At 59.0% G+C, this 27,440-nt stretch overlaps 3 protein-coding genes across 14 annotated transcripts in view; 1 reads left to right on the forward strand and 2 right to left on the reverse strand.

The window, feature by feature from the left end:
- IQANK1 (IQ motif and ankyrin repeat containing 1) lies at window positions 1–27,079 on the reverse strand. 12 transcript variants are annotated; one of them, XM_061123024.1, is made up of 14 exons: window positions 23,914–24,135; window positions 22,311–22,460; window positions 18,994–19,083; window positions 9,751–9,887; window positions 7,661–7,825; window positions 7,394–7,585; window positions 7,192–7,317; window positions 1,418–1,557; window positions 1,300–1,354; window positions 1,095–1,187; window positions 816–924; window positions 641–734; window positions 432–566; window positions 1–345 (listed from the first exon to the last, which is right to left on the reverse strand). In XM_061123024.1, exons 2-14 carry the CDS (start codon window positions 22,384–22,386, stop codon window positions 42–44), a joined length of 1,716 nt encoding a protein of 571 aa, XP_060979007.1. In that variant the 5' UTR covers window positions 22,387–22,460; window positions 23,914–24,135; the 3' UTR covers window positions 1–41. The 12 variants fall into 12 exon arrangements, with proteins under 12 accessions (XP_060979007.1, XP_060979005.1, XP_060979003.1 ...); XM_061123022.1 differs by lacking the exon at window positions 23,914–24,135 and adding an exon at window positions 25,135–27,079 and having other exon boundaries at window positions 1,300–1,557; XM_061123020.1 differs by lacking the exon at window positions 23,914–24,135 and adding an exon at window positions 24,804–24,934 and having other exon boundaries at window positions 1,300–1,557.
- On the reverse strand, window positions 24,036–25,789 carry LOC133042885 (basic proline-rich protein-like). The gene is made up of 2 exons (XM_061123900.1): window positions 25,751–25,789; window positions 24,036–24,803 (listed from the first exon to the last, which is right to left on the reverse strand). Exons 1-2 carry the CDS (start codon window positions 25,787–25,789, stop codon window positions 24,036–24,038), a joined length of 807 nt encoding a protein of 268 aa, XP_060979883.1.
- Window positions 24,353–27,440, forward strand: part of FAM83H (family with sequence similarity 83 member H) — a 9,527-nt gene continuing 6,439 nt past the window's right edge. The window contains exon 1 of the mRNA XM_061123018.1: window positions 24,353–24,464. The gene's annotated coding sequence lies outside the window, so the exon portion shown is untranslated. The remainder of the gene's footprint in view (window positions 24,465–27,440) is intronic.

Consider the following 27,440-nt stretch of genomic DNA (forward strand, 5'->3'; position numbering starts at 1 on the left):
CACACGTCGCCCGGGGGCGGGCCCTTTATTGGGGAGGGTTACTAGAGGCCCCCGCCCGGCAGTTGCACGTGCACAGGCAGGAGGACCTGCAGCTGCTCGGCTGGCGGCCACCGAACCTTGGTGACGAAGAAGAGGCGGAAGTGCTGCAGGCGCACCTCCTGGAACTGGTTGGGGCCGTACTCAGGCCCATCAGTCGGCCGCAGCAGTGACAGGTACCTCTCCTGCTCCAGCAGACCGCGGCCCAGCAGCTCCTGCGCCAGGCCTGGCTGCACCGCCTCCAGCTGCCGCTGCACGGCCGGGAACAGATCCACCTCGTGCAGGTCAAACACCAGCGGCTTCCCAAACCTGCGGGGACAGCACGGGCCCTGGGCAGTGAGGGCTGGGGCGGGAGTGGGCATGGCGTCTGGGTGCCTGCCCTCTGCCCACCTCACCTGAGCGCCCCCAGCAGCGCCAGCCGGATCCTCTCTGGCCGCAGGTGGTCGGGGTTCACGGCGTCCATGTAGTTGGTGTCCTGATAGCGCAGAAAGGTGGCCGCCTGGCCTGAAGGGTCGATGACAAGAGGCCACCTGGGGGGCAGCCTCCAGGTCACTGCCATCTGCTAGAACCGCCAGCCCGCCCCTGGCCGGCTGGGACCACTGACCTGCCGTCTGCGCGGATGCGGTCACCCACATCCTTCATCAGCACGTCGTGGAGCTCGCTGACCTGGCACTTCAGCCCGGGCACCTCCTCCTCCGCTGTGGGGGTGTAAATGTGGGGCGGCCCAGATGCCCCCCAGGGGGCCCTCCCACCTCCAGCCCCAGCCCAACCCCACCCACCCTCCTGGGTCTGCTCCCGCAGCTCCAGCCTGGCCAGGGCCAGCGCCTCCTCTGCCTTCTGGGCCTCCTGCTGGAGCCTGTCCACTTGCTCCTCTGCATCCTTGATGGCCTAGAGGGGGCCCCCAAGCTCTGCTCAGAGCAAGGTTGGACTCCAACACCCACCTGCTGTGTGCAGCTGGGACCCTAAGGAAGAGGGGGCGCCCCACCCCAAGAGGTGGCTGCTGGAAAAACTGACAGCCCAGGGGTGGGACTCCCCAGGTTGGAGGGGGAGAAGCCAACCTGCAGCGTGAGCTCGGCCAGGCCCGCACCCCTCCGCTCACACTTGTCATGCTCCGCGATCCTCCGGTTGAGCTCGCAGTAGGCCTGCTGCAGCTGGGGGGCAGGGGGCGAGCCGACCTCCGGACCAGGTTGGGGGTCCGCAGGGCGCCCTCACACTCCCAGCTCTCTGCCTGCCTGCCCTCTCCTCCGGGGGCGGGCCTCTCACCTGCTGGTGACATTGCTGCTGCTCCTTGGCCAGCTGCTGCACTTTGAGGTTCATGCTGTGGTGGAGGGGGGTGGTCAGAGCAGCCCCAGGCCAGCCCCCCGCCTCCCGCTCGCCGCACCGTTGCGCCTCCGCCTCCTTGTGCCGTGCGGCCTCCTGCGCCCGGCGCTCCCGCTCAGCCTCCATGTTCCGGAGCATGGCGTCTGTGAGGCTCAGGTCCCATGACTGCAGCACGCTGACCACCGTGTCCAGTGAGGCCACCTAGCGACAGAAGCCACTGGTCAAGAGCTCAGGCCGCCTGTTCTTGACCTGGGGAGGTGCTACATTCCCACTTCAGACAGGACACCCCGGGGCAGAAAGGCAGCCCTGACGGTGGGCCAGGAGGGGCCTGGAGCCTTGACCATCGTGATCAGCACCCGCAACGCCAGGCCCTGGAGGGTCCCCACGGCCTCCCTCCCAAAACCTCAGGCTCCGCATCCCCCCACCTGCCCTCCTCCACACCTCGCCCACCAGCCCCCACTGCAAGGTCCCTGGCTGCAGCCTTTGCTGTCCCCCCGCAGACCTCCACCTGTAGGACGCAGCCCTCCTCTGCACCCATCCCAGGCCCCATGGCTCCTGCGGAGTGAGGAAGGGGCCGCAAGAGGTGGGCTTCTCAGCATGGGGCACAGGGGCCTGGCAGCCATTCATTTCTGGACTCAGGAGGTTAATCCGGGTATAATCGAGTCACACAACTTTGATTTGTACAATGTTCAGTATGTGATTTGTATTTAAAAAGAAAGTTCAGGGAATTCCCTTGTGGTCCAGTGGCTAAGACTCTGTGCTCCTGATACAAGGGGGCTGGGTTCGATCCCTGGTTAGGGAACTAGATCCCACATGCCACAACTAAGACTCTATGCAGCCAAATAAATAAAAATAAATGTTAAAAAATAAAAAAATAAAAAGAAAGTTCAAAGATGTGCAAAATCGGAGATGAGAGAAATGGACAGATAGAGCAGATGACTAAGTTAATGAACTAAATGATAAAAGAATGAAGGATTCCTGGGTTAATTGAATGAATGGATGAAATAATGAATTGATACATAAAAATTAATAGATGAAGGGATTTAATGGATGAATAACTTAGATAAGAAAATGGTTGGTTGAACAAATGGATAGATGAAGGGTAAATCCAATCATTCGACACAACTTGTGAGTGCCTTTCATGTGACAACCAAAACGCATGACATTGGGAACACAGCTGTGGAGTGAACTGGCACAGTCCCTGCTTTCTCAAAATTTCCTCTCAAGTATGGGACATCCCTGCTGGCCCAGCAGCTAAGACTCCGTGCTCTCAATGCAGGATGAATCCCTGGTCAGTGAACTAGATCCTACACACCACAACTAAAACCCGGTGCAGCCTAATAAAATTTTTTAAAGAGAATTAAAAAAAAAAAATTTCCCTCAAAATTTACTTCTCAAGTCACAGCATGAGTGGGTGTGTGAATGGATGGATGGATAGCTGTGTGAATTGATAGTAGTTTAATACATGAATAAATGAGGATGGCTTAAGGTGGTAGGAAGGGTAAAATGGATACAGTAGCAAGTAGCCAGACCAGCAAGTTTATTAATAAATGCCTCTCATAAGAAAATGTATGAATTGATGAAAGAGTAAATCTACTTCAGGGAAAAAAAGATTGGATTGAGTGGATAAACTTATGAAAACAATGATAGAGGGACAGATGAGGGATGAAGGGATGGTGGACAGAGACAAAGCTAGTGGCTAGGTCACTCAGTTCTACAGAATTACTGGCAACTTCCCTTGTGGTTCAGTCAGTAAAGAATCTGCCTGCAGTGCAGGACACCCAGGTTCGATTCCTGGGTTCGGAAGATCCCCTGGAGAAGGAAATGGCAACCCACTCCAGTATGCTTGCCTGGAAAATCCCATGGACAGAGGAACCTGGCGGGCTACAGTCCTTGGGGTCACAAGAGCCGACCACGACTTAGCAACTAAACCACCACATTATTACTGACTTCTCTGTCTACTTGTTTCACCAGTTGCTGAGGTAGGAATGCTCAAATCTGCTACTATAATTGTGGATTCAGTTCTTTAGTTCTCTCAGTTTTTGCTTCACGTACTTGGAAGCTCTGTTAGTAGCTGCAAAAAACATTCAGGATTATTTTATCCTCTTGATGATTCCTTTGTCCTTATGAAATGATTCTTTTCTCCCCAGTAATATTCTCTGTTCTGAAGTCTACTTTTTCTGATGTTAATATAGTCATTTCAGCTTTCGTATATTTGGTGTGATCCCAGCACATTTGTCCCGTCCTTTTAATTTTCCCCTATTTGTGTCTTTAAAGTTTGTTTTGGCAGAATACTGTTGAATTTTTAAGAAACATGTACTCATTTGGCTGTACCGGGTCGTCAGCCTGGCATGGAGCCCTCTGCTGCGGCACGGCCGTCTCCGGCTGTGACTCACGGGTGCTGGAGCGGGGTCGGCGCCTGGATGAGCTGCTCCTCCACACGTGGGGTCTTGGCTCCCCGTCGAGGGATCAAACCCACATCTCCTGCATTGGAAAGTGGATTCTCAACCACTGGACCACCACCAAGTCACTATAGTTGGATTTTTTTTTAATCCAAAAGACAATCTGCCTTTTAATTGGGGTCTTTTGACCTTCTACACTTAATGAAGCTATTGATATGGTTGAGTTTAGAATTACCCTTTGCTTTGTTTTCTACTGGTTCTACATATTCTTTATCTTCCTTTTCCTCTTTCTTTTGCACTATAACTCTATCGATATTTAGTAGTTGCTTTAGGGCTTCCAGCATACATATACCTGTAATTTATGACAGTCTACCTTTAAATTATATTGTACCACTTCACATACAAGAATCTTCCACAGTATATGTTTCATTTCCCCTTGCCAACCTTTATATTTGTGTCACACGGCTGAACCTAACAACTATAATTTGTGCAATTTTCAGTATGTGTACCTCCATGTGTTATAAAACCACATGACACATGCCATTATTTTTTGTTTCAACTACCTTCTCAGTTAGTTTAAATAATAAGGCAATATCTCATATATTTACCTATGTAGTTACCCTTTCTAGTGCTCCTCACTCTTTTGAATGGATCCATATTTCCATCTGGCATCCCTTCTATTGCACATCTTCCTTTAATGTTTCTTATAGTGTGAGTCCACTGGTGATTGAGTCTTTAGCTTTTATGTGTCTGCAAAGGTATGTCTTTATTTTGCCTTCAGTTATGAAAGATACTGAGTATAGCACTGAGTATAGCATTCAAGGTTGACAAGATTTGTTTCCTTCTTCAGTACCATTAAAGACACTGCACCGCTCTCTCCTCACTTCCACACTTTCCAACAAGAAGTCTGCCATAATCCTTATCTTTGTTTTCCTATGTCTTTTTTCCTCTGGCTGCTTTTAAGATTTCTCTTTATCACTGACCTTGAGAAATTTTATCGCATTGTGCCTTAGCCTGATTTTTCTTCCTGTTTCTTGTTTATTGAGATTTGAGGAATACAGTTTATATCTTTCATCAAATTAGGAAGCCTTAAGGTTATGATTTCTTCAAGTATATGTTTTTCTGTCTCTTCTCGCCTTTGGAGACTCTACATACACAGTAGGCCTCCTGAAACTGTCCACAGCTCGTGGATATTCATCATTTGGAAGAATTCCTCTCTTTTCTGAGTGTTTTTACTTGTAGTTTCTATTTTGTAAGCCTCAAATTCAGTAACCTTTACCTCTGTTCTAAGTTGACGTTAATCTCATCCACAGCTTTTTGTTTCTCATCTCAGACACTGTCTAGAATTTAAGTTTTTTATGTCTTCCATTCTCTATTCAATTTTTTGAGCATCTGGAATACAGTTACAATAGCTGTTTACAAGTCTTTTCACTAACTCTGACATCCACGTCAGTTTGTTTGTCTTGACTGGTCAGGTTTTCTCATGGTCATATTTTTCTGCACCTTTGTATGCCTGGTAATCTTTAATTGGTGCTAGACAGTGTGCATTTTGTCTTGTTAGGAGCTGTATACTTTGTATCTCTATACATATTCTTGAATTTTGGCATACAGTTAAATTACCTGGGAAGTTTTACCCTTTGGGTCTTGCCTTAAGATTGGTGAGGCTGCACCAGAGCAGCATTTATCCTCACTACTGAGGCAAGGTCCTTCCAAGCGCCCCACCCAGTGCTGCAAGGGCTGTGAGAGCTCCCGCCCAGGCTGGTGGAGACAGGCTAGGTACTCCCTCCTTCCGTCCTGACAGGTGCTCTGTCCCCAGCCTCGAGGCATTTCCTCACAAGCAGGAGACACTTTGCATTCCCTGGATCCCCAAAGGCCCCCTACACACCTCTGGCGCCCTCTCTCTTTAGAGTTTTTATCAGAGTAGAGCTGCCTCACAGTGTCGTGTTAGCCTCAGGTGTGCACCAGAAGCGCATCAGTTTTCTACATACAGCCACTGGATCGTATGACTTACCATTGAGTTTTGAGAGTTGTCTAAATATTGTAAATACGGGTCCTTGGTCAGATGTGTGGTCTGCAAGGATTTTTCTCCCTCTCTGTGGCTTGTCTTTTCATCCACTTAACAGGGGCTTCAGCAGAGCAAAAGTTGTACATTTTGATGAAGCTCAATTTGTTGGGGTATTTTTATTTTATATATTGACTGTGCTTTTTGTCTAAGAAATCTTTCCCAAAGATTTTCTCTTGTGCCTGTCTATATGTTTTAGAGTTTACGTTTGCATTTAAATCCATAATCCACTTTGAGTTAGTCTCTTTATAGGGTGCAAGGTTTAGGTCGAGGTTCATTCCTTTGCCTGTGGACATCCAATTGCTCCAGCACCACCTCTTAAACTGTCCGGTACCCCCCCACAGCCAGAGGGCTCCTGCTCCCCCCTGCCCAGCTGCGTGCTGCTCCTCTCAGTGCCCCCTGCACACACACCCCCCAACTTAGGTACCAGTGGGTTCCACATCCTCCCCAACACCCCTCAGCCTGCACGCTTCTCCAGCGCTGCCCCGGGCCCACCAGGGCAAGAGCATCTGAAGGGTGGGCCTCCCTATGCGCTCCTCCCTCCAGCCCCCCTGAGGCTGTGGCCAGGCCCTTCCGTCCTCCTGGCCTCACTATTGTTCCTTCGTCTGGCCTGGAAGCAGGAGTAGTCTGAGGCCAAAGGCTCTGCTGGTCTTTTAAAACCTGCTCTGTTGCTTATCAAAGAGCAGAGAAGAGCAGCGGGAAGGAAGAAGGGCAGCCCTGGAGCAGGACCAGGGGCGGGGCTTGCGACTTGGGGGCGGAGCAGGGCAGGGCTAGAGACTCAACTCAGACTTAAAGAAGGTGTTGGCACTGGCTGTGACCTGTTTTCACAGCTGTTCCTAGAGGTCCTGGGCCACCTATCTGACCAGGCCCCTGGGCCCGGGAGAAATCCAGCCCCCCCTGGTTTCCAGCTGAGGGCCTGGGAAAAGGCCCTGGTGCTGTTTCCAGATGCCAGGGAGGAGCTGCCAGGCCGAGGCACCCTGGGGCAGGGGCTTAAGTATTAATTTTCTCAGAAACGGGGAAATTCTGAGGGTGAGGGTCCAGATGGGCAGGCCGAATGCTGCCCTCAACCCCTGGGACCCCGCGCTGCCCCCAGGAGCCTTGCTGTTTCCCCACCTTCCTTGGAAACAGTACTTCTAAGGTGGACTGAGGGTCCAGGGAGAAGAGAAGAACCCTGGCCAGAGGCCCGCGGAAGTCAGGAGCTGTAGTCTTGATGGCGCGTTCCCGGGAAAGCTCACAGCGAGGACTTCCGTAAGGAGAAGGACTGCTGGGTCCAGGAAGGTCAGGACCCAGCCGGGAGAGCCACCAGGCTCCTGACAGCTTTGGGAGAGGGGGAGCGAGCGTCCCGCAGGGGTTCTGCCCTCCTTCGTGCACCTGCTCAGGGGTGCTCCCGTCGTCCGCATATACCCGGGGGTCAGCTCCGAGCTTCAGAAGCACCTCCACGGCTTCCAGGTGGCCCCCAAAGGCCGCTCGGTACAGTGGGGTCCGGCCGAAGGCGCCCTGCGGGACACGCTGGCTGAGCAGGGCCTGCCAAGGCGAGGCGCGGCCCCCAGCCCTCGTGGGCCCGGGTGCTCACCTTGCTGTTGGGATTGGCGCCCTGTTCAGCCAGCAGCTGGATGGCCAGGGGCTGCCCGCCCGCCGCCGCCTCGGACAGTGGCGTGTTCCCGCCGCTGTCCTCAAAGTCCACCAGGGTCAAGCGCCACTGCAGCCGCCGCGCCATCCCCGCCGCGTCGCAGCCCACGCCCTCGCGGGTCAGCAGCTCGTCCACCTGAGCCAGGCGGCGGTCAGCGGCGCCCCAAGCTCAGGACCCGCCGCCCCGCCGCCCTGCCGCCCTGCCGCCCACCTCCCGCAGGACCGCCTGGATCTCGCCCAGGTTCCCGTCGAAGGCCGCCTCCAGCAGGCGCGCCCCTCGCAGCCGCTCCTCCTGCCGCCGCCGCTCGGCCGCAGCCGCTTCTTCCTGCCGTCGCCGGGCCGCCTCCTGCTCACGCCGAACCTGGGCCACGAAGGCCTGCGGCCGGTCCAGTGCGCTCACCGCTCAGCCCTGCATCCCCGCCCCCAGCCCTACAGTTCCTGGCCCTGTGTCCCCGCCCCCAGCCCTACAGTTCCGGCCCCCGGCCCTGTGTCCCGCCCCCAGCCCTACAGTTCCCACCCCCTGGCCCTGTGTCCCCGCCCCCAGCCCTACAGTTCCCGCCCCCGGCCCTGCGTCCCCGCCCCCGGCCCTGTGTCCCGCCCCCAGCCCTACAGTTCCCGCCCCCGGCTCTGTGTCCCGCCCCCGGCCCTGTGTCCCGCCCCCAGCCCTACAGTTCCGGCCCCCGGCCCTGTGTCCCGCCCCCAGCCCTACAGTTCCCACCCCCTGGCCCTGTGTCCCCGCCCCCAGCCCTACAGTTCCCGCCCCCGGCCCTGCGTCCCCGCCCCCGGCCCTGTGTCCCCGCCCCCAGCCCTACAGTTCCGGCCCCCGGCCCTGTGTCCCGCCCCCAGCCCTACAGTTCCCACCCCTGGCCCTGTGTCCCCGCCCCCAGCCCTACAGTTCCCGCCCCCGGCCCTGCGTCCCCGCCCCCGGCCCTGTGTCCCGCCCCCAGCCCTACAGTTCCCACCCCCTGGCCCTGTGTCCCCGCCCCCAGCCCTACAGTTCCCGCCCCCGGCCCTGCGTCCCCGCCCCCGGCCCTGTGTCCCGCCCCCAGCCCTACAGTTCCGGCCCCCGGCCCTGTGTCCCGCCCCCAGCCCTACAGTTCCGGCCCCCGGCCCTGTGTCCCGCCCCCAGCCCTACAGTTCCCACCCCCTGGCCCTGTGTCCCCGCCCCCAGCCCTACAGTTCCCGCCCCCGGCCCTGCGTCCCCGCCCCCGGCCCTGTGTCCCGCCCCCAGCCCTACAGTTCCCACCCCCTGGCCCTGTGTCCCCGCCCCCAGCCCTACAGTTCCCGCCCCCGGCCCTGCGTCCCCGCCCCCGGCCCTGTGTCCCGCCCCCAGCCCTACAGTTCCGGCCCCCGGCCCTGTGTCCCGCCCCCAGCCCTACAGTTCCCGCCCCCGGCCCTGTGTCCCCGCCCCCGGCCCTGTGTCCCCGCCCCCAGCCCTACAGTTCCGGCCCCCGGCCCTGTGTCCCGCCCCCAGCCCTACAGTTCCCACCCCCTGGCCCTGTGTCCCGCCCCCAGCCCTACAGTTCCCACCCCCTGGCCCTGTGTCCCCGCCCCCAGCCCTACAGTTCCCGCCCCCGGCCCTGCGTCCCCGCCCCCGGCCCTGTGTCCCGCCCCCAGCCCTACAGTTCCGGCCCCCGGCCCTGTGTCCCGCCCCCAGCCCTACAGTTCCCGCCCCCGGCCCTGTGTCCCCGCCCCCGGCCCTGTGTCCCCGCCCCCAGCCCTACAGTTCCCGCCCCCGGCCCTGTGTCCCGCCCCCAGCCCTACAGTTCCCACCCCCTGGCCCTGTGTCCCCGCCCCCGGCCCTGTGTCCCGCCCCCAGCCCTACAGTTCCCGCCCCCGGCCCTGCGTCCCCGCCCCCGGCCCTGTGTCCCGCCCCCAGCCCTACAGTTCCCGTCCCCGGCCCTGCGTCCCCGCCCCCAGCCCTACAGTTCCCGCCCCCGGGCCTGTGTCTCCGCCCCCGGGCCTGTGTCCCCGCCCCCAGCCCTACAGTTCCCGTCCCCGGCCCTGCGTCCCCGCCCCCAGCCCTACAGTTCCCGCCCCCGGGCCTGTGTCCCCGCCCCCGGCCCTGTGTCCCCGCCCCCAGCCCTACAGTTCCGGCCCCCGGCCCTGTGTCCCGCCCCCAGCCCTACAGTTCCCGCCCCCGGCCCTGCGTCCCCGCCCCCGGCCCTGTGTCCCGCCCCCAGCCCTACAGTTCCCGTCCCCGGCCCTGCGTCCCCGCCCCCAGCCCTACAGTTCCCGCCCCCGGGCCTGTGTCTCCGCCCCCGGGCCTGTGTCCCCGCCCCCAGCCCCACCTGACCTCACCTCCCTCTGCAGCTTCTCCATCAGTTCCTGGTAGTCCCGGTGCTCCTGCTGACGGCGGGCCAGCTCCTTTCTCGCCAGGAGTTTCCGGAAGGCACACTGGATGATGGTGGCTGCTCGGTCCTCCACGGTTGGCCCTGCTAGTGGGGAGAGGGCTTATGGATCCCAGGATTCCCCTCCACGCTGCGATCCTCGCGGCTGCGGGGCCAACACCAGGTGTGCCAGAGCTCCAGGTTAACAAGGCGAGTGGAGCAGGCGAACTCCCTCCCGATGGGACCAAAGGATCAAAAATGTTCTAAAATCCACAAACACGATCAAACGAGAGTAATCCAGCGGCAGAGAGCAAATGAGGCTGCACCGGATCTCTGGCACAAAGCCTGCCCTTCCCCACCCCAGACACAGCTGCGACCCTGCAAACACCCTCTGAGCCCCCAGCTTGGGAAGACGTGTGGAGATGGTGGTGGGAAACCCAAGCAAGACTGAGAAGCCACTGTTGATCCTCAAAGACCCCTTCCCTCTGAAAGCCAGAAGGACCCCTTCCAAATTCAGGCAGCCGCACCCAGAGACAGGGCCGACAGGGCTGAAGTGGGTGATCTCAACCACAAGCGCACTGGAGCTCAGAAGAGGGAGCCCCTGGGAGCTGTGATCCATTGGCCCTGCACTCAGCCTGGAGCCCAGCGGCACACTCGGCCACAGTGGAGGGTCCCAGCGTTTGAACTAGAAGAGGCATTCACACCCACCTGCCACTCTCTGACCCTGTGATGTGTGATGGCCTGACCTCTCTGCGCCTCAGGGTCCCTTTCTCTAAATGGGATGATGGCAGTCATACCCCACAGGGCTTTGCAACAGTCCAGTAATAGCACCAGTGAGTGCTGAGAGTAACTGCTCAACCTGTGTTCTTGGCTTTCAGAACTAAGAGTCAGAGCAGAGAAGCACCAGACCCAGCTGCCAAGCTCAGCGTGAAAGAAAGGGCAGGGAGAAGGTGCACACCTGCCGTCAGATGATGTGGCATTCAGGAGACTGGGAGAAAACAAGCAGAAGAGCCCGCTCTCCAAATGCAGTGCAAGCCGGGGAGGAACTTAATAAAAACAGAAGTTCAAGGGATCAAACACAAGAGGAAAAAAGCAAAATGAGGAGGCAAATAATAGTCATGACAGAAAAGATGGAAGACAAGTCTCAGTTCTGCAGGCCAGCAACTACAGCAAGAGCAGCCGGAAACGGAGCCCGTGTGGTGCAGAGGGGAGCACACAGGTGAGGGCACAGAGTGAGGACAATGAATTAGCGTCTCTGGAATGTGGAGTCTAGTGATGGGGAAAGTACTTAGAAATAAAACACACAAAATTTTCTGAAATGAATCTTAAGACAAAAACGACAAAGAATACACCAGGGAGCAGAACAGCTGGCATCAGATACGTCCTACTTAAGTGCTGGCCCTTAAGAAAAATGTTATTTGAGCACCCAAGTAGGAAATAAATCCAATTGAGCTCTCCTGAGACATTTTATAGCGACATCAAATGTAGAAGTTAGCAAGTGAGCGCAGCCAAATAAATAAATATTTTAAAAATAAATTTCAAAAACTAAAAAAAATTTTTTTTTTTTTATTATTCCTGACTGCACTCTGACAGGTACCAGAAGGTGCCAGGAAACAGACCCTAGCGACACGAACACGTAATATACTTGGTCGTGTTTCTGTCCTTGACCTGGCACCCAGCTCCCTAGCCGTGGGACAGACATGAGATGCCAGTAACCCGGGTGAGAAGCGCAGGAATCACAGTGAACCAAATTCGCACCTGTGGCTGAAAGGGAAGCCTGCGTCCCTTCAGGAGGCAGCCCAAGACCCACCTTGGCGTGTACAGATCTGCCTCCCAGCCTCCCAGAGGCCCCGGTCCACTGAGTAGGCCCTGGAGGAAGGTCAGTAGGCAGAGACTGGGGACTAAGCTCTGGTTCTGAACCAGTTCCCAGGGCCCCCAAACACTGCCGAATCCACTAGTCAAAGTGGGGCTTATCACGCCCAGGAAACACTGGCCGAGCTGTGCCTGGATTCCTGACTCATAGAGACCACGGGCTGAGACACGGCCATTCCCATGGCCGAAGGACCTGCCAGCAGGCAGAGCGGACGGCCCCCCGCACTGCGCCGAGGGAGCTCACATGCGTGCGGGAGGTGTGTGCGGGCGCCGCAGCCCGGGGCCTGGGCGCCCGGCAGCCCCGAGCAGCTCCGAGCACACCCTCGCGCCGGCGCCCAGTAGTGCTGGCCCCGCGGCCGCTCCGTTTATCCCGCCAGCAGAGGGCGCGGGAGGGGGCTCCGGAGGCCAGAGGCGGCCGCAGCGCAGCGCTGCCCGCCTGCTCGACGCCCCTCTGCTCTGGCGCTGCCGGGCAGCGACCACACCTGTCGGCTCCCGCAGCCAGCCCCACGCGCCAGGACGCCTCCTTCCGCCTTGCCCGCGGAGAGTGGTCTTTCTGAACCACGATGACCTCATCCGAAGTCCCCTTTGCTGCACGCAGGCCAGTAAGGAGCGTCAGGGGCTGAGCAGATGGAGCAGGGAGGTGCAGGTGGGCTCCGGGAAGAGGCCCATGGCGGCCCAACAACGTTTGTTTGTTTAAGCCTCCTGCTATGAGGCCCCCTGGGAGGGTTCAGAGGACAGTCCTTCATCAGTGAGAAACACCCCTGACCTCACCCTCAGCAGGCTGGGCTTGTGCTGGGAGGCCAGTGGGCTGTCCTCAGGTCGGTGGAAGATGGGAGTCCAGAACCGAAGAGGCTGAGCAGCAGCAGTGAGCTGTGCGGCCAGGATGCTATCGCCATAGGCAGCAGTCTGGGGGGCAGTCAGGACGCTGAGACCCCGGGGCGAGAGGCAGGGCAGGCTCCATCCACCCGAAATCTGACATCAGCCACCAGTCTCTCACCCAGTTTCCAGACAAAAGTCAAGGTCAAAGACTCACAGCTGCTATGAGAGAATGCCAGATGCCCTTGGTGGAGGCCCTGCAAAACCTCTCCAAGTGCTCTCTCCAGGCTGGCCTTCCCTTGCCCGCCCCGGAGGAGTTGGTGGCCTCTGTCAGGGTCAACGGCGCCCTGGGGAAACGGGGATAGAGGCCTTTTGAGGCCTGTAGACATATCTGAACTGACACTGCTGCCTGGGGGAGGGGGGGCACATTGCAATATCATCATGGCCCTGTTTGAGCGAAGGCCAAGGGGCAGGCGGCACTGTGCCCCAGTCCATTCCCAGGTCCAGCTGGGACAGGGACACCTGGCTGCTGGCGGAATGCTCACACTGGCTTCTTCACCAGCAGAGCTGTTACCGTAGCAAGAGCCAGAGGGGAGCCTGAGAAACCCCCTTCCCACCAGGACCGTGAACAAGATAGAACAATTTTCTGGAGGAACTGAAGAGACTAATACCAGCACCAAAGACGTGAAGGGACCCCTATAAACATAGTCAGTTGACCTTTGACAAAGGGGCAGAGGCAATGGGTGAAGCCAAGATGGTCTCTTTAAAAGATGTTGCTGCAACACTTGGACGTCCACACGCAAGAAAGTGAATCTGGATACAGATCTTACACCCTTCATGGAAATTAACTCAAGATGGATCACAGACCTGAATGTGAAACAAAAATGGAGCATTCCCTGGTGGCCTAATGGTTAGGGTTCTGGGCTTTCACTGACGCAATCTGGGTTCAATCCCGGGTTAGGGTACTGAGATCCCATATGTCTTACAATCAAACCAAACAAACGAAAAACCCCACAGAACTTCTAGAATAGAAGGTAACAGAGGAGAAAACCCAGACAACCTTGCGTTTGGCAATGACTTTTTAGGTACAACATCAGAAGCACAATTAATGAAACAACTGATAAGCTGGACTTCATTAAAATGAAAATTTTCTTCTTTACTAAACACAGTCTGGGAGAAGTATTTGCAAAAGACACATTTGATAAAGGACTGTAATCTGAAATACACAAAGAACTCTTAAGACCAAACAGTAAGAGAACAACCTGATATTAAAATGGGCCAAAGAGCTGAGCAGACACCTCACCAAAGAACCTATACTGTTGGCACAGAAAACATGTGAAAGATGCTCCACATCACCTGTCAGCAGGAAATGCAAAGTAAAATAAGAGTGAGATACCTCTGCACGCCTATTAGAGCCAGAAGGCGGACACTCTGACACCAGGCGCTGGCGAAGGTTCGGGGCAGGGGAACCCGAGGTCGGTGCTGGTGGGAGCGCAGGAGGGTGCAGCCGCCTTGGAAGACAGTTAGGCAGTTTCTTATAAAACTAAACATACTCTAATAATTTGACAATTGTGCTCCCTGGTTTTTACCAAAAGGAATTGAAATCTTATGCTCACAACAAATCCTGCACGCGGATGTTTACAGCAGATTTATTATAATTGCTAAAACCTAGACTCAACCATGATGTCCTTCAGCAGGTGAGTGGGTAAATAAACTGTGGTTCATCCAGACAATGGAGCCCTAAAAGGAAGTGAGCTCTCAAGACACAGAAAAACACAAGAGGTGCCTCCCTGCGGACTGAGCCCTGTGGATGGAGGGCTGCAGCCCCCTCCACCCCCAGGAACGCCGTCGCGTGGCAGACAGGAGTGCAGCCAGATGTGCTTTCTGTCCTGAAGAATTGCTGTGTGCCTGACGCTGCAAGTCCTAGAGTGAGGACCCCAGCTCCTTCACTCAGTAATATGCACTTATGGAGGAACCTTAAATGCATATTCATACTGTTCATGGGGTTTTTAAGGCAAGAATACTGAGGTGGTTTGCCATTCCCTTTTCCAGTGCACCACGTTTTGTCAGGACTCTCCACCACGACCCATCTGTCTTGGTTGGCCCTACACAGCATGGCTCATAGTTTCCATTGAGTTAGACAAGATTGTGGTCCATGTGATCAGATTGATAAGAGGCTTATGGAAGCTTCCTGATGGGAGAGACTGAGGGGGAATCTGGGTCTTGTTCTGATGGGCGGGGCCATGCTCAGTAAATCTTTAATCCAATTTTCTGTTGATGGGCGGGGCTGTGTTCCCTCCCTGTTATTTGACCTGAGGCCAAACTATGGTGGAGGTGATGAAGATAATGGCATAAGAAAAAGTTGACTTAAAACTCAACAATCAGAAAACTAAGATCATGGCATCTGGTCCCATCACTTCATGGCAAACAGATGGGGAAACAATGGAAACAGTGACAGACTTTATTTTGGGGGGCTCTAAAATCACTGCAGATGGTGACTGCAGCCATGAAATTAAAAGACACTTGCTCCTTGGAAGAAAAGTTATGACCAACCTAGACAGCATATTAAAAACCAGAGACATTACTTTGCCAACAAAAGTCCATTTAGTCAAAGCTATGGTTTTCCCAGTAGTCACGTATGCATGTGACAGTTGGACTATAAAGAAAGCTGAGCGCCAAAGAATTGATGCTTTTGAACTCTGGTGTTGGAGAAGATTCTTGAGAGTCCTTGGACTGCAAGGAGATCCAACCAGTCCATCCTAAAGGAAATCAGTCTTGAGTATTCATTGGAAGGACTGAGGCTGAAGCTGAAACTCCAATACTTTGGCCACCTGATGAGAAGAACTGACTCATGTGAAAAGACCCGATTGCTGGTAAAGATTGAAGGCGGGAGGAGAAGGGGACAACAGAGGGTGAGATGGTTGGGTGGAATCCCCAACTCAATGGACATGAGTTTGGGTAAACTCCGGGAGTTGGTGATGGACAGGGAGGCCTGACGTGCTGCAGTCCAAGGGGTCACAAAGAGTAGGACAAAACTGAGCGACTGAACTGAACTGAACTGAAATGCATATTACTCAGTGGAAAAAAACAATTTGAGAAGGCTATAATACCGTATGATTCCAAGTATCTGACGTCCTGGAAAAGGCAAAACTATGGGGACAATAACAAGACTGGTGGTGGTGAGGGATGGAAGAGGGTGTGAGAAACAGACAGAACACAGGGGATTCTAGGGCAGTGAAAATCCTCCGTGTGATGGCACAAGGATGTTTACATGTCATTAACATTTGTCCAAACCCACAGAATATACAATACTGAAAGTAGATCCTAATGTAAACTGTGGTGTGTCAGTGAGGCTCATCAGTTGTCACCAGTGTGAGTGGGGGACGTTGATAACAGGAGAGGCTGTGCATGTGTGGTGGGCTGGGAGTCTATGGGAAGTCTCTGTGCCTTCCCCTCAATTTTGCTCTAAAAGAATAAAGCCTAAATTAAAAAACCAAATACTTGAGGAAATCAGGTGTGGTGGTTCCCATCACATCTCCATTAAATTCACCTGTCTGGCCTCTGCAAAAAACAAACAAGGGAGGGAGAAGATGGATGAAGGAAACACATACAGACAACGGGCCAGTCAGGGCCGCCCTGAGCCTGGGGCACCTGGCGTATGGTGGCGCCTGGCCTGTGGTGCCCTCCCGTCCACGCCAAGCAGCAGGCCCTCTCTGCCCTGCCTCAGGACCACGTTACTCTCGGCGGGCAGGATGGCAGCCCTGATAATGCCTCTGTCCTGTTCCTGGGAATCTGTGAACATGCTGTGTTACATGGCAAAGGCCGTAAAGACTGGAGGCAGAACTAGGGCCGCTGTCGGCTGACCTGAAGACAGGAAGCCAGCCAGGGTCATCAGGGTAGGCACAGGAGAAGACACAGAGGAGCTGGGACTTTGGAAGAGGCTGCTGACTCTGGACAGGGAGGGAGCAGCCACGAGCCAAGGAATGTGGGTGCTTGCAGAAGCTCAGGAGGACAGAGGACAGATCCTCCTCTAGAGCCTGCAGGAAGCACCTTGATTTTAGTCCACTGAGGCCCAGGTCGGCCTTCTCACCCACAGAACTGCAAGACAGTAAATTTGTGCTGTGTTAAGACACTAAACACTAATGCACTAATGCACAACAGTGCATTAGCTGTTGTTACAGCAGCCACAGGGAACTAGCACAGAAACCCACATCATCCCGACAACTCACAGATCCAGGCAGCTCCAGAGGGTGGGAAACTAAACCACACTAATGAAGAGTTTAGGGTTTGCAGATCTGGGATACCTTTGCCAGGATACCTTACAGGTAAGAGGAAAGTTGTTAGGCCTCGGACCTCCTTCCATCAAGAGGCCCAGAGCTTGGCAGGCCTCTCAGGACTTCAGTGCAGCATGTGCTGTATCTGGGAATAGCATCCCACCCGTGTCCAGGGCTCCAGAGGACAAGCAGCCTGAGTCCCCACCCCGAGCCAGGGTCCTAGCTCTGGGACTTGCGGTGCTGGGCACACACAGCCGTCCTTCACAACAGAAAGGAACACATCCCGACGCACTCCTCTCTGCCGCACAACGGTGTTCCTGGAGGTGGACAGGGGACTCCAACTCGATCCACAGAGCTCAGTCCGCATGGAGGCGCCCCTCAGACTGCCCGCTGCCGCCTCACAGCTCCTCTCGGGAGGTCCCGGCAGAGGAGAGAATCTCCCAGGGGTACCCGGTTCATGGCGGGGAGAGTGGCCTGCGGTGTGCAAGTAGACAACTTCAGGACAACGGAAAGGGCTTGGCCAGTGCATCAGAAGCCTGAAGTGAACAAGTCTGGAACGATGATGGTGGGCAGGCCTGGGGAAGGCGTGCAGGCCGACTGGCAGCATAAGCCCCTCTCGTCAAGGCCGATCTAGACTGGCTACCAACCTGCCGAATAACCGAGGTGACATCAGCTCATGCACTCAGGCTGACAATTTGGACAGATTGTCAGAAACATGGGTGGTAATAGGAGGCCAGATCCTCTCTGGGGCAGGGGTGCTTCTTGGAACATACCAGAGTGTGAATACACTGGAAGGGTACCCACTGCAGGGAGCCAAGGCTCCCAGACACGTGAGCACAGCCACAGGACAAGGTAGGGGTTGGGGGCGCATGCACTTCTGGCCACCCAGCACCAAGCAGAGCAGTCCTGAGTGACACCTCCACTGTGAGGGGACCCCGTTTGTCCAGGCTGAAGTCTAGGCTCTGCAGCTGCGCCTGCCCTCCGGGACGAGGCCGTGCCTGCAGACCAGTAACACGTCCGTGGTCCTGGCACCCACCCTGCCTGAGTGGGGGACCCACCTCCTGCAGAAAGAGGCGAAGCAACGGCAGGTCTTATGTTACTTCAAGTCCACAGGGTGCAGCCTCAGACAAGGGTGGACTGACCTGTTGAAGGCTCGAGACCCTGACCTTGTAAGGCTGGTTTCTGTTCAGGAAAATTAAGTAGGAGCCCACTTCCCACTACAGAAACCCACAAGGAGGGGGCAGACACCCGTCCCTCCAGTGCCTGACAACGGAAGCAGGACCTAAGGGCAGACTGGACTTCTCACCAGGTGCCTGGATCTTGAGAAAGTGACAGCAGGACACAAACAACTGGGGACAGTCCTCGGCAGAGCGGCAGGGAGAACACAGCAGTGGCGACATCCGGACAGGGCTCTCTGGGGCCCAGCCTGGCTGTGTCCTCCACTTCCTCTCATTTCTGCCATTTTCCAAGCCCCAATCTCCTGCTACTGGACATCCTTCCAATACATAGGTTGGGCATTAAAACTTCTATAAAATGGACTCTTCAAGCCTTCTGAGGTCTGGCCCTGTCCTGAGGACAAGGTCAGGCTCCTCACCCTGGCCCTTTGGGGGTCCGGGGGGAAACCAAGGTGACTGGCAGTGCTGGGAGTCTATCTGGGGGTGAGGCCAGAGCCACCTGGGGAGGACCACACTTGCAGGAGAGACTGGCTGCTGGTGGCCACGACATGGAGGGAAATGGAGGGGCCAGAGTCAGCTGGCGGGGGGACGGGGGTATGTGGGGGCACAGAACCAGCCGCAGGCAGAGGCGCGGACACAGGCTCGCCAGGGAGCAGAGACAGACAGCAGACACGCGAGGCGAGGGCCTCGACGGTGTGCAGCTTCTAAGTGCCGCAGAGATTGACGACACCCGGGGACCGGGGGGGGGGGGGGGGGGGGGGGGGGGCGGTGCTCCTGAATGCGGGTCTGGGCCGCAGGAGGAAACTTTTCCTAGAGATTCTGCTCTAGAGGCGCCTGCCAAGAGACCACGACTGAGGCTGAGCCCGCTGAGAAGACGAGGCCTGGGACTGAGGGCCCCCACCCCGACCCTGGGGACGCTCTGCCAATGCGGAGGGGGTCCCGCTGAAGCTGCGGGCGTACGGGAGAGGGGCCCCGCAGGCCCGCCCCAGCACACGCGTTCGCGGGGCGTGCACACACGGGCATGGCGAGGTGTCCAGCCCCCGGCCCGAGAGCGCACCGGGGAGCATGGCTTCTCACCTGCAGGAGCCTCCGGGCGCTCGGGGGGCGCGCGCCCCGTGGCCGGCGGGCCGGTCTCCCTCTGCGGCCGGCGGCTCTCTCCGGGCTTCCCTGGGGGAGGGGGGCGGTCAGTGGGGTGGGGGTGGGGGCGAGCTCGGCCCCGGAAGGGCGGCCGCGTCCCCGCGGGGCAGCAGCGGCCGCCCGCAGCCTCCTCGCGAGGAGACCAGGGCCGGGCCGCGTCCGCAAGGGGGCGCCGGCAAGCAGGCCCGCCCGCACGTGGGCCGAGCTCCAGGCCCGGATCCCAGGTGTGGCCAGGCCGCCGCAGGACTCGCCGCCCGCCCTACCCCACCCCTAACACTGCCCCCGCCGGTGCCACTTCCCGTGCCCTGACGCTACTCCCGCTCTGTGCCTCCGTCTACCTACCCGAGAGGCCTCTGGGGCAAGGGCTGAGCGAGAGGGGTGCAGCTGGCGGGGCTGGGCCAGGCAAACCAGTCCAGCCAGTGTGACCGAGCCGGTTGGGATGGGGCCCTGGGCGTGGGTGTGAGTCAGCGGCCCCGGGCTGGGGAAATGACGGGGAGGAGCCCTGCGTGGGGCCCCCTCCCACCAGGAAGCGGGCGGGGGGACGCCGCCAGGCAGGCTGGCCCTGCGCGCCTCCCCCAGGGATTCAAATGCTGGCCCCTGTGGGCAGAACCGCCGGACCCCCAATCAGGACGTCCTCAAGAGCCCTGCCCCAGCTCAGAGCAGGCGGGCCTCTTCCTTACTGCCCCATGTCAGTCCACTAAATGCTATCTGGGCCTTCCACCTTCCAGCCTCTTCCACCAGTCCCCGGCACCCCTGGCCCCCACTGGGAGTCTCCCCCGGAGGGGTCAGTGGGTCCATCAACTGCAAAGAACGCCCCCTTGCCCTCCCGCAGCTCCCCCCGCCCGCCAGGTGGGCTTCTCCAGGCATGCTGGCTGGGGGCTGGGGCCAGGGGCTCCTGTGGCAGTTGGGTTAGAGCAACCTGTGAGCACCCTGCCTGGATGGTCGGCGCGGCCCGGGACGCGGCTCCGAGGCCTGTGGGCTGCAGCTGGAGCTCCCTGGGAGCAGGGAGGATGGGCTGGGACGGGGTGGGGGGCACGGGTGCCCGCCCAGGGCAGGACCAGACGCGTCCCAACACCCAGCCCGCAGTCTGGCTGCCGAGTCGCCTCCTCCGGTTTCTCTGTCTCCCTCCCAGTCTGGCCGAAGAGGCCTGTGCCCCAGCAGCCCTGCGCCGTGTCAGCGTGTTAGTCAGCCTCGCGCCGGGTGAGCCACCGCGCCGCCAAGTCCCTATAAACTCTCTGGCGCAGCCCAGCCCGCGGAGTGGGTCTCTGAGGCCCACAAACAGAGCCCGGGCCAGCACCTCAGCTGGGGTGCCAGCCCAGGGGAAGGGCAGACACGAGGGGCCGCAGGAGCAGAGGGCCCACGTGGCCTCTCAGGGGAGCCCCCTGGGCCCGCCTGACTTAGGCCGGCCAGCTGATGAGCCGGGCCCCCCGAGGAGCAGACACCTGGTAAAACAGGCGCCAGATCTGGGGCATGTCTGGCAAACGAAGTCGAGCTCGCAAACCCCGGCCCAGGAGGGCGGGCAGGGCACAGAAGGCCACAGGGCAGCAGGGCCCTGAGGCCAGGCCCCCGCCCCCCGCCCCAGGGTGCCTAGGGGACGAAGCGGGGGTGGCCCCTGTGGGGCACGTGACCAGCAGCAAGCTGGCTCCCCAGGGGCACCCCAAGGTGGCCAGACCAGAGCGGCCACAGGGAGCCAAGAGGCCGGAGCAGGCCGCTGCCGTGGGGTCCGAGCTGGTGCTGGTGCCTGCTGCGGACATGGAGGGCTACAGGGTGGGCGGCCTGGCGCCAGGCCTGGGCCCAGAGCTGCTGAGGCTCCACGAGGTCGAGCTGTGCCTGGCCCAGGAGCAGCTGCTGCTGGAGGACCGGCGTCGGCAGGCCCAGCTGCACATGCGGCTGTGGCAAGAGGAGCAGCTGTGGCTGCAGCAGCTCCAGGAGCAGCAGGCCTGGGTGCGCGTGGAGGGGCTGGAGCTAGCCCTGGCCTTGGAGCAGCTCCGCAGCGAGGGCCTTGAGGCGCTGCAGACCCAAGACCCGGTAAGGCCTGGAGGGGACCAGGGTGGAGGAGGCTGACCATCCCAGGGGTGTGGTGACCGTGGCAACAACCCACGGCACATCTGTGGGCCAAAGTGTGGCTGGTGCCCACCGCACGGGGCAGTGCAAGGACTACTCAGCCCTCTTGGGCTGGCTCGATGCTAGAAGGCAGAGGGAGCCCAGGAGGGGGCTGTTCAGGGAAACTGAGGTAGAGGTGTCTCTGCAGAGCACCCAGGCATCCTGGCCCGGTGGGCTGGGGCAGGAACTGTCCAGCACAGTGTTTGGGATATGTGGGGTGAGGGCCGGGTCCCGAGCCCAGGTGGACAGTCAGCAGACAGGACCAGCACCCCTCCCCCACCCGACACAGCTTCCTGGCCGCCTGCCCGGCCTGCTGTTTATTGCAGAGCCTGTTCCCAGGGCTTGAGATGAGATGGCGGAAGCCACCTGAGCCATCATCCTCATTCCAGGAGTGCTGCCGCCTCAGACGCGGCTGGGGCTATTTTGGGGAGCTAGGGTCTAACCCAGCTTGGCGTGGAAGAGTGGGCACCACCATCCTGCTAGGTCTGGGGATCTGGGAGGCCTCTGCGGTCCAGGCCCGCTCAAGCAGGGGGCCTGCAGCTGGGGAACAGAGTGTGGGGCTCCCCTACCGAGCACAGACCCCAGTACAGGCCTGTGTGCTGGGAGGACCCCTAGCCGCAGCCTAGAAGGTGTTGGCAGCCTAGCAAAGAACTCAGATGAGTGCTGTGACAGAAGCAATGTGACTCAGAGAAGAGCGACTGCGGGTCAGGGTGGACATGGGAGGAGATGCACTTCCTAGCCTGCGGCGGGACTGAGCCAAGGGCAAGCTGTCACCTTTCAGCCTCGAAGTGGCTAAAGAGAGCATGGCCTGAGGGAGCAGCAGTCAAGGAAAAGCACAGCATGGCCTCCGTGGCGCAGAGGGTCAGAGCGGACTGCGGGCTGCCTGAGAGTCCCCAACGTGGGTTCAAGCCCTGCTGTTTTAGAACCTATATTCAGTCCCCACAGGCCGCCTGTCTCCATGTGTCCTAAAGTTATGCTCTGAACACTGTCCTCAGGACCCCAACCCCAGGGGTACAGTCCCAGGGTGAGAGTCTGGAAGGGACATCTGCACTCTGACTCCTCTGTCTCAGGGAAGGGTCTTCCTGGGCGGCTGCACAGCAGGTGTCACAAGCCAGAGTCTGAGCCAGGCTGGAAGTCAGAGGGATCACACTCACCGGCAGGGGCCCATGGCTTGGCTCTGGGGAAGGACTTCCCTGGCGCAGCTCTGGTTCCCCCCTTCTTACTGCTCATTCTCCTGGGTGAGGGGGAAGGTCAGGAGGGTGTGCTCAGACTGGCAGAGGCAGTGGGGACAGCATCACACGGACCTGCGGGAACAGACAGCAGATGCCGAACTGGGGAAACACAGGATCACCCCCCAACGCAGCTTCCTGCCGGCTTCCTTGCCCACCCTCCTGCCCCTGGTTCTTGGCGTGTACATGCCCAGTAGCTTGGGTGGGAATGCTTGGCAAGAACATCTGGCCACAGCTTGTCCCCCTTGCCCTCACGTCCCTGTCCCCTCAGCCTGGCTCACCCATCCATACCCCAGGATTGATGTCGGGTACCCATCTCCAGGCTTCAGATCACTGGGCTGAGCCAGCTTCATCCTAAACACCAGCCTGAGCCGACCCGGCCTTGCAGAAGCCTCTGTGCCCCCACTGCCCCCAGCTCTCCCCCCACACCCCACCCCTCTCTCATCTTGGCCTTGGCAGGAGGTGTTGTCGGGGCCCGGGAGCAACACCCTTCTCCCTGGCCCACTCGGCTGACCCCAGATTCATTTCCCCGGCGGGGGGGGGGGGGGCCTCCCCTGCCCCAGGCTGTGTTGCCCCCCCTCCCCCACAGCACTGCTGCCTGAGCGCACACCTGTGTTCCCACCATGGATGTCACTAAGAGTTTGGGGAAGGAGCGAATGCAAATGGGAGTGACCCTGAAAGTTGGGAGGTGACCAGAGACTGGCTGAAAGAGACTGATGGGCACTCTGGTGAGGGAGGGACAGAGCTTGAGGTGGGAGGGCAGGGGCTGGTTCTGTCCTGGGCTTGGGCAGATGGTCGAGGGCTGGGCTGGGCCTGTGTTGTGTAAGGGCCCCTCAGAGAGGGTCTGATGGGGAACTGGGGTTCTGAGTAGGAATCTGGAGTGTTTGTGGGCAGGCTGGGGGGTTGGGGCAGCTAAGGAAGGGAGTGTGAGTGTGTATGTGTACATGCACACAAGTGTGGCAGGAGTGTGTGGGGCTCAGGGACTTGCAGGGCCCCCGGTTTCTGAGGAACTCTGGGTGCTCACGTAGGCGCCTGTATGTTGCAGGGTTCTGTGGGGGATGGCCCTGCTTGCATGCGGAGTCTGTGCACGCAGAGCGTGCTGTATGTGTGGACACGGGCGTGCACCTGAGTACAGCAGGTGCAGGCCTCATGCGCTTGTAGAGTCCTGTGTGGACCTGGGTTTCTGTGTGCATTGGGCACGGGGCTCCCATGTAAGTGGGGGTCAGTGTGTGTGTGGAGTCCTTTGTGTGTGCAGGTCCCTATGTGCCTGTACAGTCCCTGTCCACAGGTGTGTGCTACGTGTGTGGGTGTGCCAGTGGGGGGAGAGGACTGGAGTGGGGAAGTGTCCCGGTGTGCAGTGGGTCTTCTATACGTGTGGGGGACCCCTCTTGTCTGTAGGGTCCCGGACACCTGTGGGCGTCGGAGTGTGCGGGGCTGGGGCAGTCCCGGTGTGGTGGGGGGCACTCTGCGCTCACAGGCCCCCAGGCCCTGCCCCGCCCAAGGCTCGGCGCCGCCCTCAAGGTCTCACCTGCTTCGCCTGCCTCCCCCAACTCGTAGGCAAGGCCAGAAGCACCGCCCCCCGCGTCGGGCTGGCCCGTTTCCTAGCGACTAGCCGGAACTTCCGAGTCACCCCGACTTCCGGGGCGAGGGTCAAGGGTCAGGCTTAGGGCCCTCGAGCCTTCGGCGAACCGATGGGGGAGCCTGGGGACGCGGGGCCCCGGCAGTCCGGGCCCAGCGGTCTCCCGGGATCCCAGGCCGGGGTCCCGGTCCGCGCCGCCGGGGGGGGCTCGGCGGGGGTCCGGGGGCACCGGGGCGCGGGCGGGGGTCCCGGGAGCGGCGGCGACGGGCGGGCGGCGGAGGAATGCGGGCGCGCCGCGGGTGGGGCCGCCCCGCCCCCAGGTGCTGCCCGGGCAGGCAGGCGGCAGGGGCGGCGGGCGGGGCGGGGGCGGGCGCGTGAATCAGGCCGCGCGGCGGGCGGGCCGCGGTAGGGAGTGGCTGCCGGACCGACCGGACCGCGAGGCCGCTGGGCGGCGGTCGGCTCCTGCTGCCCTTGTCCCGAGACCCCGCGCACCTGGCCAGGTAGGGCCCCCTCCCCGGGCTCCGGCCGGGCGGGGCGCGCGGAAGGGGAGGCCGCGGCGGGGTGGGGCGGGGTCGGCACCGTCGGCGGCCCCCCCGGCGCAGCCTCACCTGGGCGGCCAGCCCGCCCGCACCTGGCTGCGTCAGCGTGACCCAGAGCGAGGCAGTGGGAGCGCGGCCGCGCGCGAGGGGGTCGGGCCGGGTCTGCCGGAGCTGGGGCCGAGGGGGCGCCTCGGGCGCCCTCGCTCGACGCCGGCCCGAGAGAAGCGAGTGGGAAGGGGCCCCGGGCCCAGATCGAGCCAGCCCAGGCCGGCCCGCCTTGCTCCTATACTCGCGGCCTACCTGGAGTCTGGAGAGCGTGCTGGGCCTGGCCTAGACCCTTCCTGGGGGGGCCCTTCTAGGCCGCCGTGGACTGGGGGTGGCCCGCGTGGCCGGAGCTCTGTCTGGTTCCCTCCGTGGGGCGCAGGATTCCCTGGCGCCCAAGTCCCTGGACTGGGTGGATGGACAGGACTCTTGGCCCAGGCAGCTTAACTTCCCGGGGTTCAGTCACCTGCTTTGGCCCTGCGGTGTGCACTGGAAAGCTGTGGCTCACCCACTTCCTCTGTGGGAATCCCAGCCCCGTCCTCCTCCTGCGGCCTAAAGCCTCTGCCTGCCTGGCACAGGGCCAGCCCACCTTGTGCCCCAGATCCCTCTCTCCGGATAAAACCCCAGGCCTGCCCTCGGGAAAGACTTCCGCTGGAGGTCCCTGGTTCAGGAGCCCACTAGAGCCCTTAGGGCCCTGCCTGGAGGCTTTGTCGGCTCTGTCTCAGGTCAGAGGTCAGCAGCCAAGAGGATTCCTGCTGAGTCATCAGCTGGGGTGGGATAAGCGCCCTTCCCTCCCTTCAGGCCGGCGTTGGTAGGCAGATGTGGAGAGGCGGCTGTTGGGGTTCCCATAGCTGGGAGTGGCCACTGCCGGGTCCACAGGTCAGGGGCATGGGGACCTGTGAAAGGAGACAGGCAGAGGCCTGAGGTGGTCAGGGGCCCGCGTGTGGCTTCGTGCGGCTGGGCAGGGCCCCCTGCACACTCCCCCGGGACAGGACCCCTTCCCCACCCTCGGATCCGCACCCCCTCTGCATGCAGCCTGGACACTTGGTGTTGATTCCCTTCCCCAGTAAAGTAGGAGGGAAGGAGGTCCCTTCCAGTATGTCTCCCCGACATGGGAAGTGGCACTCTCAAGGGTTGTCATCTGGAGAGCGGCCCCTCCCCAGTCAGATACAGTTCAAGATAACACACACCCTGTGGTCACATACAGGGTCAGGACCCTGGTGCAAACAGGACCCTGACCACATACCCTCGTGTGTGGTCCTGGTACAGTGAGGACACATGGCCACCCCATGTGTACCCAGATACGCCTGCGGGTGGTGCCCCCTCTAAGGCACAGCAGGTTTTCCTCAATCAGACAAAGTAGCCTCTCCACTGGGTGTGACTGAATACACACGGGGGCGTCCCCCACCCCCACCTCTATGTCACTTCTCCTAGGAGGGCAGACAGGAAAGATGCCCCCAAGTCATCCCAACCCTCCCAACTGTCTCCAGCGGGCCACTGACCCCGTCCAGTCAGCGCTGTCCAGCTGCACCTACAGGGGCTGGGGGCACTCTGCCTGTCGGCCCACATTCAGGAAGTCACGAGCCAGACAGGATCAGCTTCCTGTGAACCTCCTTCCAGATTAGGGAGATATGAGCAACCAGGTATTTCAGGGGTCCTAGGGAGACGGGTCCTAGGAGCCAAATAAAGACCCCCACCTGGCCTTCCAGGACCTATATTCCCCCAGGCCAGGCTCCCATGCAGACCCTTTGGAGACAGGTGGGCTGGAGTGGAGCCAGTGGGCCTGGCTGATAGTGTGAAGTTGGGGGAGCAGTGAAGGTGGAGAGGCTCACCTGGAGCTGAGGACAAGTGGGCAGTGACCAGGAACTTGGAAGGTTACTGCTGCCCCACGGGCTGGGCTTGGCAGGGACAGGCCCCCTAAGCTCCTGCCAGGATGTGAAGTTCAGGCCTCGGGGAGGGGGAGGGGTGTTCCAGGAGTGCAGCCTAGGGAGGTGTCTAAGATGGTATGGTGGACAGGGGCAGAGGGCTCCGAGGTCAGCAAGTGGGTTGTGGGGCCGAGTGTGAGACCCTGTAGCACAGGTCGGGGAGTGGCCAGGGTCTGTGGATGGGGTGACAGGCTCTGTGCACTGAGGTCACCTTGGGCCAAGTGTGCTATCAGGTCAACCCTGACAGCTTCATTGAAAAAAGTTTTTAATTAAAAAAAAAAAGTTTTTAATTAAATTTGTAAAAGGAATACTCCATTTACAGTTACTACAAAATATTGGCTATATTCCCATGTTGTCCAGTATATCCTTGAGCCTGTCTTAACACTCAGTACTTTGTACCTCCTGCTCCCCCACATACACTAGTAACCACTGGTTTGTTCTCTATATGTGTGAGTCTGTTTCTTTGTTATATTCACTAGTTGTATTTTTTTTTAGATTCCACATATATATCATACAGTATGTTTTTCTCTGACTTATTTCACTTAGCATAATGCCCTTCAAGTCCCTCTATGTTGCTGCAAATCATAAAATTGCATTCTTTCTGGCTGAGACAGCTGCATTGTACAGTGGAGGGAACAGGCCATAGAGGCACAGAGAGCAGTCCAGGGTCCCCCAGCTCTAGGGGGCAGAGACGCAGGCAGTGCCCCAACTTGTCCAGCATGCACAGTGCCAGGGGCCACAAAATGCATTGTCATAAAATCAGAAGAAAAAAGTAAATATATTAATATAGTCTGTATTATATTTATATTTTCTTTATAACAACTGTCATATTTTTTTTAATGGAGGAAGGAGTCCACAATGCAGAAGTGCCTTGGGCCATAGAGGCCATAAAGTAGCCCTGAGTCAGGCCCATGTGGAGCTGGAACCCCTACCTGGAAGCCGGGGCCCAGGGTGCCTCCTGGCCCCTGGT

The sequence above is a fragment of the Dama dama genome, chromosome 21 (genome assembly GCF_033118175.1).
Source record: "Dama dama isolate Ldn47 chromosome 21, ASM3311817v1, whole genome shotgun sequence".
Lineage (NCBI taxonomy): Eukaryota > Metazoa > Chordata > Mammalia > Artiodactyla > Cervidae > Dama > Dama dama.